General features: G+C 37.1%; 1 protein-coding gene across 5 annotated transcripts; it reads left to right on the forward strand.

Annotated features, from left to right (window-relative positions):
• Positions 1-433: 433 nt before the first annotated feature.
• On the forward strand, positions 434-12412 carry LOC133515550 (protein FAM151A). 5 transcript variants are annotated; one of them, XM_061848102.1, is made up of 6 exons: positions 470-630; positions 3570-3671; positions 5826-6076; positions 6816-6914; positions 10956-11198; positions 11468-12412. In XM_061848102.1, the coding sequence occupies exons 1-6, from the start codon at positions 594-596 to the stop codon at positions 11702-11704; spliced, it is 969 nt and encodes a 322-aa protein (XP_061704086.1). In that variant the 5' UTR covers positions 470-593; the 3' UTR covers positions 11705-12412. The 5 variants fall into 5 exon arrangements, with proteins under 5 accessions (XP_061704089.1, XP_061704086.1, XP_061704088.1 ...); XM_061848103.1 differs by lacking the exon at positions 470-630 and adding an exon at positions 3216-3356; XM_061848105.1 differs by lacking the exon at positions 3570-3671 and having other exon boundaries at positions 434-630.
• The last annotated feature ends 759 nt before the right edge of the window (positions 12413-13171 follow it).

The following is a 13171-nucleotide window of genomic DNA, read 5'->3' on the forward strand; positions in this document are numbered from 1 at the left end:
AAATATCCATGCTCATCACACGAATAAATGCCCTTACCAGGATTTGAACCCGGGACCATCAGCTTCGTAGGCAGGGTCACTACCCACTAGGCCAAACCGGTCGTCAAATACAAGGTCACTGTCTGATATAAGATAATATTTGCTATAAATAAAATAGATGTCAAGTTTAATGCATAAGACGATAAATTTATAAAAAAACTATCCAAGATAAAATGATCTGGTATAATCGTCGCTCTTGAATAATCCTGGTGTACGACTGTACGTGTTGCCTGAAATAAAACTTTATTTATTTTATTAAATCAACAAACATAGGTATTTTGTAACAGATTAAGATGACATGTATCCGTAAAAAGACGGGAAGATATAGTGTCAAGAGATACCGCAGATAAGATGACGCGTTTCCCCCAGTCCTTGGTCAATCTCGGAGCACATCCATCGCAATCAAGTTGTCAAATGGAAATTGGTCAATTTAGCAATAAACAGGTGCCTCTGGGTCCAGCGTCTATTGCAAGACCAACGAGCGACACGGTGACACCCAGAATATGAAATCTTAAGTGATACACATTTAAATCAAAATTAAAACAAAAGTTAATATGTTTCTTCAGATTTTGGTCCTTCTGGCAGCGTCAGGTTAGTTGTTTTAGTTTATCTTTATTATTAAATAGGAATTGTTTTACCGGAAATAATAACTACCCAATTAACATAATTCTATTATTAAACAAAATTTAATAACAGTATGACCTTGTAGCGCCAAATTAATTGTCTGTCGATGGAAAATAGAGTAAGACCAGGGGCACTGCTAGAGCGGAATTAAAGCAGTTAAAGTATTAAATCATTTGTACAGTCAGCATCAAATAGATAGTGATTGATGGCTAAAGTAGCCAAATATCTCGGAACACATCCTTACTTATATAGTAACAAAAGTGAGTAACAATAAATAAATACACTGGTAGCATGGGTGTATAAACCCAAAATTTAGAGAATAAGAGTTAACTTCAAAACATGACGTAAGAAGAGGCCAAACGGTTTGAAGTCCTTAGGCTGTTTTTTTATCAGGTAGATAGGCAATTTTTTTATCAGCTATCTATAACAGAATCATAAATCCTGATTCACATTGTGAAAATTATGGTGGAAATCGTGTAGTATATAATACCGGTTTCCTTAAGCTATTTTTATATCAGATAGATATAACTATAACAGAATCATAAACTCTGATTCACGTTGTAGAAATTATGGTAGAAATCATGTAGGTATAGTACCTGTTATTTAATTTCAATTCAGATTTTCTGTTATGATAATAATAATACAGAGAAAATGGGTCATCATGGGACCCACGATTATAAATTGAAATGTCAATATACCTTAGGATTAAAATTAAGACTTATCTAGACATAAATTAACACTTTAATTTGCATCTTGAATAAAATGATCACGTCATAAAAAGGTGACTGGCGTTAATCTTGATGGAATGACCCAAATCACAAGAAATGACTACATGTGCGAACAGGCTCGCGAACGGCGCTCGGGCGATACATTCGAGGAGCATTCAGCCGGCCGACCTAGACGCACCTTATCTAAAACCGACTAGTAGACGGATCGGACAGATACGCATATTTGCTATTTGATATGCGTACAAACATAGCATATACCTATTGATAAATATTGTGGCAATATTATGTGTGTATTACGTATTATTGTGTTCGGGCAAATAAGGCAAATACCCAACAAAAATATAAAACTGTGCTTGACGACCGGTCTGACCTCGTGGGTAATGACCCTGCCTATGAAGCCGATGGTCCCGGGTTCAAATCCTGGTAAGGGCATTTATTCGTGCGATGAGCATGGATATTTGTTCCTGAGTTATGGGTATTTTCTATGTATTTAAGTATTTATATATTATATATAACGTTGTTTAAGTACCCTCGACACAAGCCATATTGAGCTTATTGTGGGACTTAGTCAATTTGTGTAATAATGTTCTATAATATTTATTATTTATTTATTTATAATATGATTTTTGGTGTTTCCCTCTCCAACAATGTGAATTTCCAGCAAAATGCACAAATATTATATAATACATTGTAATTTGGTGTTTTGCTTTTTTTTTTACAAAATCAGTACTTATGTAAGTAGTTACTTCAATGGACATGGACATTAGTCAATAACGCTCGTTGGTAAATGAACGAGAAGTCTTTCAGCTTCAAAAAAAGTAGTCAAAAATAATCTAAATATAGGTTAGGCTGTTTAAATCCGGCATTTCCGGATGATCTCAGAGCACATGTAGATCGTAACTCATAAAGTTTCGGACTGCATTGGCATGCGGTGCTCTAGCCAGTTTCTTGCTTTATAATTTAGTACAATTATCTAGTATAAGAAAGATATTTAGCAACTTATAAATTATAACCATATTTTAAGTTTACATAACCTACATGGATCCGCAAAATACCTACGCAACTACCAACTACCTTACCTGCTAACTAAAAAAGCTTTGAAGCGAATATAAATTGATGTGTGTAACCTTACACCATCCTGCTCGAGCTAAAACCATTAACGAAGTGACTTCAAAAGGATTGGTTGAATTAGCAGTAGACATCATAACAATATCCAAACTGAAATAACTCAAAAAGAGTCCTTTAATTTTGAACCTTATATTCGTATTGGTACTAGTACCAATTGTATGGAGTAGATTAGCAAAATTGGTTCTGAATATTGAAAGCATAACTTCAAAGGTGTTTATGATGCCTTGATCTAGAATTCTAAATTTCTATTGGCATTTCGTGACAATGAGAAGGAAGGTAACATTATAGTTTAATTTATTCTGGGGTCTGGTCATATAAAAGTGTCAAATTCTCATTTCTTTTAAACCAAATTTCATAGAACCAAACTAGAGACATATAAACTTAAACCTATACTCTCATACAAACCTTTGACACTTGTCAAACCCAATGTAAGTAAATGTACCATTACCCTTCCCTCTCCCCTAGGCCTTAGAACGCTCTTGGATTGTATATAGCAAAAAAGACAGTCCATTGTCAGTATTTCTATAGATACATCTATTTTTTTGGTCGTAAGTCGTAACGTGTGCAATAAGTCTAAAAAGGTATTAATAAATTTTATACTATAGCTATTGCGTACCTACTCTCTCTGTTATTTCCAAATAATATTACGATACATATTATATCGATATTCGATTGCTGCATGTCACATCACTAGTAAGTAGCTACATGACAGTCATGACTCATGACACTTCATAATACGTAACGTGCATTGTTATTGTGTAAACAAAATACTTTAAAACAGTTCAGAGTAGTAGTAGCATAGCAATTACCTTTATAAGATGTCGAAAAATGAAAGAGGTAAGTCAAATTACAATAACTCAAACAATCCAGTATCTACTTATCCAATACTTTTCATAAAACAAGTGGAGGAATTATTTATTTTGTTCTCGGTTTCTCACTCAGCTCAGCTGATTGAAGTGAAATATTAGTTTGACATTGACATTACGAATGTTGCCAGTGCTTAAAATACTTACTAAAATGGTAGTTTTTCAATTATTTGTTTTATTGCAGGATCTGCCGTTCTTGGCGACGAAGAAGTTTTGAAAAATCTAACCACCGTTACCTGGGCACATGCTGTTAATAATAAAACATACTTGCAAGCCGCGTTAGCTAGTAAGTTTTTTCAACAAGTAGGTATTCTCTTTATATTTTTCATTTCTCATGCTCTGAAAGAGGGTCATTGTTGTTTTATGAGTTGTGCAAGCGGTGATATGTTTTTGCACTAGAGCATTTTACTTTTGAAATACTTACCTTTTTTTATCTTTTTTTACGATGAGCAATTGAAATTTGGTTCTAAATGGGTTTCCTGCTCCTAATTACCTAAATTGTTAATAACGTGCTCTCAAGAAATCCTATGAAAGTTTATACTTAGGTATGTCTTTTATAAATCCATATATTTTACTTTCCTCGTATTCGAAATTAAAGTATAGTGTTTAACGCGGGTGAAAGGCATCATTTCATCCCTTGGTTAACAATCTACTATACCTAGTCACCATCACGTTATATTAATGCTAAATAGTTAGGTAGATATTTTAACTTTTAACACATTTACCTACCCAATTCGTTTATTAAGCATAGGTACCTAACCATTATGATAGGTATTGGTATTGCCATTGTGTATTCGCTAGGTGTATTAAAAATGTAACAAATTATGATGAACAAATGGTATTTTACTAAATAAATGTGGACGTTTGCTTTTTGTAACAGTAGGTAATAAGTGCTTAGTATATTAATGTTACTGGAAATAGAGTTGATTGCTGGAATTTTGATATTCTGGTTAAAACAGGCCAGTTAAAGCTTTAGTAATCATAAACTAATTGCAGGCAGCAATAGTTTAGCGCGAGGCGACACGCCTCGCTCGCTGTGTAGTTAACACAACATTGTGCAGGCCAAAAAGAAAGATTCGGCGATAAGCATTAAAAATTATAATCTGGTTTATTTTTCGGTTTGTTAAGGCATAATATTGTTTTATCTGAAGTTCCCTATTCTATATAAGCGCAATTTCACCGTATGTACTGCCAAATCTTCCACTGAGTTAGTAAACGTATGAAATTTACGTAACTCAACGGAAAATTACAAACGGTTTTTTTGTTTCATTCTGGAATTTCGTATTTTTTCCGCCTAGAATGAGAACTCTTCGAACCAGTCAAATTTTATCCAAACCTACGAAAATAATTTCGACAGTAAATAAAAATCTGCCCTAATAAGAAAAACCGGTCAAGTAAGTGCGAGACGGACTCGCCCACCGAGGGTTCCGTACAAATTTATAGGCACATAATTATTATAAAAAGTTTGAAACAATGTACAAAAGATTTGGTCAAATATACAATTATACATGATTACAAATGTATAGTTTTCATATTTTCTCCTGACTCCTGTACATATTAGGCATGAAATTTGGCAAATAGGCCAAATTTCATAATTATAGGTACAGAAAATACCATATAAATTTTGATTCCTTTGAAAGGGACGAAATATACGTTATTTGCGTCATAAACGGCCGCATCTTTTTTTCGGTAACGTCAACTTAGAAGTTTGATTTTTTCACAGCTTCAAGGGGCTGTAGACCTGAGTGTAATATATAAGGGTTCCACTTTTGAGGTACCTGCGAAGGCCTAAAAACGGTGTTCTGTTTACTAAAACTTTTTTTTCAAAGAGGCAGTCGCTTCCGCATTTGCACCCTTGCAAATCTGGAACCGGTTAGAATGAACACAACCTAACCTGTGTAAACAACACAGACTAGTGTACAAACAAGACAGCAGGACAGCATATTCGATACAATAACTTTCACTCAAACCAGATTTAAATGATATTGCTTTTTTTATGTTATAGATAGTATAGCCAGCAAACGAGCATTGAGCATTGCTTTAAGATACCAATATTTCCATAACAACAACAAAGTGTTTATTGAAACATATTTAACAATTAATGTTTTCGCCGGATTTTTTTGCAGCTGGTTTGTTGCTCTAATTAATGAATATCATCTTGTGGTTTGCGCCTGCATCCCAGAAATAGCATTTCCAGTGGCCGCTCGTTCCCAGAAGCATTTGTTACAATTAGTGCGACAGATATAGGCTTCACAATCGCGCAATCGCAACGCCTTGCGATACAAATAAATGTAAATTATTTACCGCTCTCGCACTAATCTTGTAGGTACTGGGTAGTGAAATAACGATTTTAATTTTACGAATAGGCCACATAGACTTTCTTTATTTTTAGTTTATGGCTTACTTGATCAGAATTCACATATTTGTAAATGTTTTCTAGGCGATGTGCAGATGCTGGAAGCAGACATAGTCCTGGGTCAGCTGATCGGCAAGGAAGGCCCGCTCATTCCCGTGATGGCGCACCCCCCGGCCACGACCTCCGACCTGTCTCTCGGCGACTTCTTGTCCATAGTGGCGCAGCACAACAAGGGCATCGCCAAGGAGAAGCAGAAAGGCGTCAAGTTGGACTTTAAGAGTATCGAGGCGTTTGAAAAAGCACAGGACTTAATAGCACGGTTTAGTAAGCCTGAGGTGAGTTGCTTTATCAGAATTTTAAAGATAATTGTACATGTATTTTAAGCTCGTGTGGCATAGGTATCCTTATTTTGAGATTTTATATAAAAAAAAATTTACATCTCGAACTATGGCTTCAACTAGTGGGGTAAAAATAGGTTGTGTTATTTTAAACATAACATACATATACGGGGTAAAGTTTTAACTACATACCAGCCACATAGTCTGAGTAGTGAGTTTATAATTTAGGTCATACTGAACAACTTTTATTATGGGACCAATGCCGAAATCGCGAAAAACATCACACAGACAATTTTTTTTGTCACTTCGGGATTCGTCTCATAAGTTCCATAATAAAAATTGTTCAATGACCTATAAAGTCAGTACCCGGAGTATGGCTGGTGGATAAAACTTCAGCCTGCATACTCTAAGAACAAATTAAATTACTCTATGAAAATATTTTAATTTATGTATTTCGATTTAATATATATATGCTTTGTATTTCACCAAGACCTACGTATTAATTAGGTATTATCAAACTAGTTATTAGTATAAAAATTTGGCTCCCCTAAAATTCATCTTTATGACACGCCGCTGTGCATAGGTGCGTGTCATAGCTTTGTTGAGCACTAGCTAGTTTTTTATTAGTTAAAATGCACTACGCGTTAGTGCCGTAATTGATGTAGGAAGTCGGCGGGCGTGGAGCCTGTGGACGTCATACCGTAAGTGAATGTTTCCTCTGCCGAGGTGCCGCCAGGACTCGCAGGCACGCACGACCGACGCGCCTTGCTCGCCCTGCTCGCGAAGAGATTTCTCTGCCGCTAAAAGTCCTGAGATGAGCACGCAAAATGATTCGGTACGTTGCTCATGTTACATATAGTTTTGTACAAAAATCCTGCCTAGAGGATACTTTGGGAATCATTCTCAATATTCTGGACCAGGAAGGCGGACCGTTAGGTAATTATAAAAAATAAGCCACTTGCAAGTACGACGGTAATAAATTACAAGCCACATGAAAATGTTGTATTACTTACATACGTTTTTTACCCTATTTGGGTGCGACACATCTGCCCACGTACCCAACATGCCAATCGTTAACGCTCCGTAGCGAAGCGTAGTGTTCTCTCTTTATCACTCTTACATATTAATGCGACAGTGACAGTTGCGTTTTGTTCGCTACGGAGCGTTAACCATTGGCATGTTGGTTACGCGGGCTGCTGAGAGACGCAACTAGAAACATAACTCGATATAAGTCAAATTTTATTGAAATAATTTCAAAGTAATCTGCTTTATCAAAATTTCAATCTTAAGGGAGCTGTTTATGGTACCTATTTTATTGTACACAAGTTATTGCACTTAATGCTTTTCAGTATTATTGCATTCGAATAATAATTACAAAATTATATCACTCATCCTTCAATTATGGTGCAGACGGGACATGCTGTGATGATAAATTTGGAGTCAAAAACGAACTCTATGCTTATGTTTATGGAACATAAAGTAGTTAATGGCATGATAATATTTGTTCACACAGATGGTATTATGACAGGGCGTGTGAATCCTTGATAGCTTCTATCGCCTTGTGCGGTCGCTTCGTCGATTTAATGGGCTTCTTAGGGTTGTCAAGATTAATTTATAAATACATTGGAAAATTGCTTACATGTTTACCACGACCTAGGATCCACGTATTAACTAGAATAAAAAGTTTTTGGCAAAAATTTCATTTTTGGTACAAGCTTTTATCGCTGACTGTACTTTTCCACAGGCAACGAATACTCATCGAGCAAATTCTAAAAACCCCAAACACAATTAGGTTGCGTTGTTTTATCACAGAGTTCCTATGGCCACCTCTTGTCTCCATCATCAGATCAGCTCGATGGTACTATAGTACCAATTGCATTGCTCGATGGTACTATAGTACCGACTTACATACGTATGCAGATTTTCAGCTCAATCGGAAACCGGAAAGTGGATCAAATTTAACTTGCAAGATTTGATTACAAACAGACAACGGTCAGGTGAAAGTAATTAAAGCTTGTAAAAACAGCAAGCGATCAGATCTTGTTTTCCCAGAAAGTGCTCCCTAATTCCGAAAAAAAAGAGTCAATAATAATAATGTAATGAAATAGTCATCTTCAATACTTATTTTAGACCTGATTTGATTGAAGATTAATGTTTGATAACAACAGTAAAAAAAATGTAGAAATCTTGGTGAAGAAATACGTTTAGTTAAGACGGGGCGTAAAGCTAGGAAATTAGAAGAGTAAAAAAGGATATGGAAGATATGGCAATCGCACGAGTTTTAGGTAGGTATATCTTTTATCCCAATACTCTGAAAGTATACTCAGTCGTCAGTTCCCTCAGTATGACTAGCTTTTTTATAATAAATAAAATTATACTGCTATGGATGGTAGGTATGCAGGGTAGCGATATATAATTACAAGTGAAAATACATATATGAAAACATGTTTTCGTGTTAAATATATTAAAACGGGTCACTCACTTATTTTAAGTCGAAAACGCTCGACATGTTTCACTCCGTATCGAGGAGTTTCGTCAGGAGCTTGCGTTGACGGACCGGCGCAGACTGCGGGCCGCAGCCCTTCGCGCCCGATGACTCGGCGTTGGGAAAATACGTGAGTGACCAGTTTTAATATATTTAAAATGTCTGTGTCTCACAGAGGTTTTGTTATTAAAATGTTTTCGTGTTTTTGTTTATATCGAGACAATTTTAACGTTTTAAGGATTTTGGTTGCAGTCTGCCCTTGCACGTATAGTCCAGTTTCCGTGTGAATGTTTTACGAGTATGGCATTTGCCCTTGAAACACTATAAATTTGCACAAGTCAAACACAATTCGTATTGCATCAAACACAGTTTACACGTTCAGCATTAGAATTGTAAAGCAAAAAAACTGTAAAGTAATGATAGTACTGAATTGCCAGGATACAAGTTTTACAGTGTTAAACACATTTTTTGCTGTTAGTTAACCTTATTTGGCAAAGGCGCCGTACAAATATTGCGGACACATGAAAACAAACGGAATTATCCAGCAGCCGTGAGCTTCGACGACATCCACGCTGGAGATTAAATTAATGGGTGGCTGTTCGCGAATCGGGATAAGCCAGGATGATGAATGAATGAATGATGCTTTTATTCGAAACACACATACACAACAACATTAAATAGTTATTTGTGCAACAAGAGAGGAACGTTGGTTTTTCTTGCTCGTGATTCAATTATGGAATCTTTCGCTAACTCGGAACTCAAAAACACGAGATGTAAAATAACTTTGCTCTCGTGTGACACATGATGATGCACGTTCTATCCGTGAGAAATTTAGACCAGACGTCTACAGTGTAAACTGTATAGCTACACTCATGGGACCGGACGTTTTTTGACGCTATAGACAGTTATCGTTATATATAGACAAATTAATACTGCAGTAATCCAACTATAACCAACAAAAGTCACGTTATAGGGAGTGAATCGTTATATCGAGTGACGTTATACGGAGTTTACACTGTATTTGAATCGGCAGATAATAGTTATTTATGGAATAAGAGAACAACAAAAGCTCTAAATGCTGGTGTTGAGTGCCGAGTAGGTGTAAGATTGTTAAAAAAAAGCATCAAAGACTCGAAGGCATGAGGTAGCTTACTTAACCATAATTTCCGTTTTAAAACGCTTATTTGTTTAAAAAAATACGAGTATAAGAAGTGTATATTCTGATTCGGTAAAATGTAAACGCAGGTAAATATACATTACCTGTTACGCTCACAAGGTTAGCCCACGCCCTCGCCTAATAGTGGCCAACAGTGGGACTTTCATTATTATTACCAGTTCATAGCAATGCAAGGCGACGCACTGGAATGCCCACATGTGCGCGAGCGCAGCTTCCGCGTATTAGGACCGCCCAAAAGAAAAAGGTTGTAACAGACTGAAGTTCCATTTTACTGGTACTGCTTTCTTCTCCGGACACTGGATTAGGAGCACAGGGCTGATTCAAGTGCGGCGCGAAAGATCTTTTGTATAATTTATGTTTATTAAAAGTATTATTATCGCCTGGGTTTATGGAGTTACATTCCCCCCTGAGAGATTTGTCTAACATTTCTAATTCGATTTTCTATCAGGCTATCGGATCGTCAACTAATAACTATATGACTTTATGGTAATACGATTAGGTGCATAAAAAATAGAAAATTCGCAATAGAAAATCGACCACATATCAAAAACTCTTAAATCAAAAGCAACTATACGCTTCATCCTTACGAGCGCAAAAAAAATCTGCAAAAATTTACGAAAATAACAAGGGAGATAGTGATGATATATATGCAACCAATTGCGCAAACTTTCCTGCATTATATGATTAGAACTGATTTGTTTGAGGTTTTTGTTTGCAAATTTTAATTTGTGCATGAATGAGCGTGAATTCATATCCATCGGCCTCAACGTGCGAACGTATCGCATCTGGAGGCGACTCTATCGTCAAGGAGTAAGACTGTGCTCAGAAATGCTTAAGCACCCTTGCCTAATTTACTATCAATTTTATGGCTATTGAGTAACATTTACTTGCAGCATCTATTTATTTGTAGGTACGTATTTAAAAGCTAATGGCACGCTGATACCGCGATCTACCGCGGTGAGCGGAGAGACAGGTTTAAAGTGAATTTGAGCTGAGTTTCCCCTCTGAATTGAAGGGCCAGATGACAAATGAAGCTTTCAGTCGCCAATTTTTGGGATTAAGTGGCACGGAGAACCCTAAAAATCTCTAAAATAGGTGGACTCGTTCACGTGCCGGTCTATTCATGCCGCTCCGCGTGCTTCTGCAGATCGTGGTGTCAGTGTGAATAAATTAGCCGGTAAATCTAGAGAAACTCAATGTATGTTTGTCCCCAGGTAACTTTCCCCCTATGGCTGAATGCGGACATCCTGCCGGGCCCCGTAGCCGCTACGACCAAGCCGCTGGACCCCGAGAAGTTCATCAAGTTGGCCTCGCAGCACCCTCGCGCCGTGCTCTCCGTGGGCTGGACCACGCGGTACGGCGGCAACATCACCGAGGGCGAGTACACGAGGCAGCAGATCGGGACCATGCTGAGGATGGTCAATGCGCTTAAAGTTAACCAGACTATCACGTTCCCTGTGAGTAATGTTTTATGTACTACCCGTGCTTATTTCACGTGCGTTGTATTATTTTCACACTTGCTTCATTTTTCAAATTGCGTCGGCGCTGTAATTGTAGACGAGGAAAATATACATTTTTATTATTCACTGACGGGTAAAACAGATTTTCAGGCAGCATTACGTTCACGTGCGGGGAAGAAACCATTAACTAATGTTATGAAAACATCTACCATCACTGAGCAGTGACCGTTTATACATATGTATAATTGCCTGAATTCGTCCGTTAGGTCCGCGCCGGCCTCGCATCCAACAGCCAGCCGGTGATCCTGGACTTGCTGCGGGAGACGCGTGCGCTGGGCTCCTCCGTAACGGTGTGGTCGGCGGAGGGCGACGCGGTGGCGGTGGAGCGGCTCCGTGCCCTCATCCTCACGGTGGGGCTGGAGCACACCTACCTGGACGTGCCCGCAGAGCTGGCCGCGCGACTGCAGCTGCCCGCACCGCCCGCCACCCGCACTCACAACTAGGGATTAATAGCATTCTCTTTAATTTATTACCGTTTTATATTTTAACAATCTATAATGCTGCAAGCTAGTGCAGGGAAATATTAGATCACAGTTAATTTGCATAAAACCTATTACTTCTGTATTTCTACGTACAGACATCATAATTAGAAATAGGTATAACATTTCTGACGTAATGCACTGTAACGAATTCAATTGAACAATGCTTTTACATTAACAAAGATCGCGTACCTACTTCAGAATCTTATGATTAAAATTTACTTCTGGAACGCCGCTGTGTCTGTCTCGATAGCATACCCTGATACTATACAATTATGCTAAAATCACCCTTAACATGAAGCAAATACGAATAATAACTGAAAAACAAATCCCTGCAAAGGGTGTCGACCTTTACATGTGGTGACCACGTGACTGCAATGTCGAGTCATTCATAGTTGATCTTGTAATTAATTAGGTGTAAATTAATCCTTAAGCGCATGACGATAAGGTAGAAAATAACTTGTGGATATCCAAAGACGCTTCATTAAAGGGCGACTACGAGCATGCAAATTCTCACAAGTGATTTTATAAGTAGAATATAAATTATGGCTTTTAAGATGCTAAATGGCGTACATATTGTTGTTTATGTCGTTATACGTATGTATGTGATATAGGTGCAAAAGGAGTTTGTAGTGCGATCTCTGGTGAAAAAATAATAAAAACTAAATCCACTGATTATTTTTTATTCAACAGTAAAGGGTATCCATCCAGTGGTTGTGGGTAATCCGTATAGAATACCTTTGGCAAATACTCTTAAGTAATAGTAAATTTCTTCTGATGCAAAATTGGGTTCCTTCTTAGCCGCTGCATTTTCTAAGAAAAATGCAACAGTGTAAGACGCACAGTGGATGCTTGTGGAGCAATTTCTAGAAATATTATTTAAAACAAAAACTCTGTTATGTTACATTCTCGGGATAGAGTAAATAACCTCGTAGTGCGAATTGTTTGTAGGTACCACGGCGATAATGTACTTACCTTACGCATACCTACCTACCTATTAATTATACCTACATTTGTACTGATATGGAGAATGACGTTTCTCTAAATTATCTCCGCGTTTCATCTGTTAAAAAGAAATTCATTGTTTTAATCAATCGAACTCCATAACAATTACGGTTATAATAAGAATCACAATATTGTTGTGGGTACATTATTGTTGAAAGAGGGAAATACCTAAGCGACTGTTTCCTAATGTATTATTTTGACCGAGTCCATTTAAGTTAATTAATATGAAGTTACGCTTACGACGGCAATTTGTCCTTTCAGCTGAGTAAAATAAATGCCAAATGTCAAATAAACTCATATTTTCAACAAAAATGCATACCTCATATGTTCATGTATTGGTGCAAATTAATTACCGTGATTTACCAGCGAGAACCTACTAAGAAATACATATATGAGACTTCTAAACGTATTATATTATGTTCTATA

This window comes from Cydia pomonella, chromosome 2 (assembly GCF_033807575.1).
Source record: "Cydia pomonella isolate Wapato2018A chromosome 2, ilCydPomo1, whole genome shotgun sequence".
Classification (NCBI taxonomy): Eukaryota; Metazoa; Arthropoda; class Insecta; order Lepidoptera; family Tortricidae; genus Cydia; species Cydia pomonella.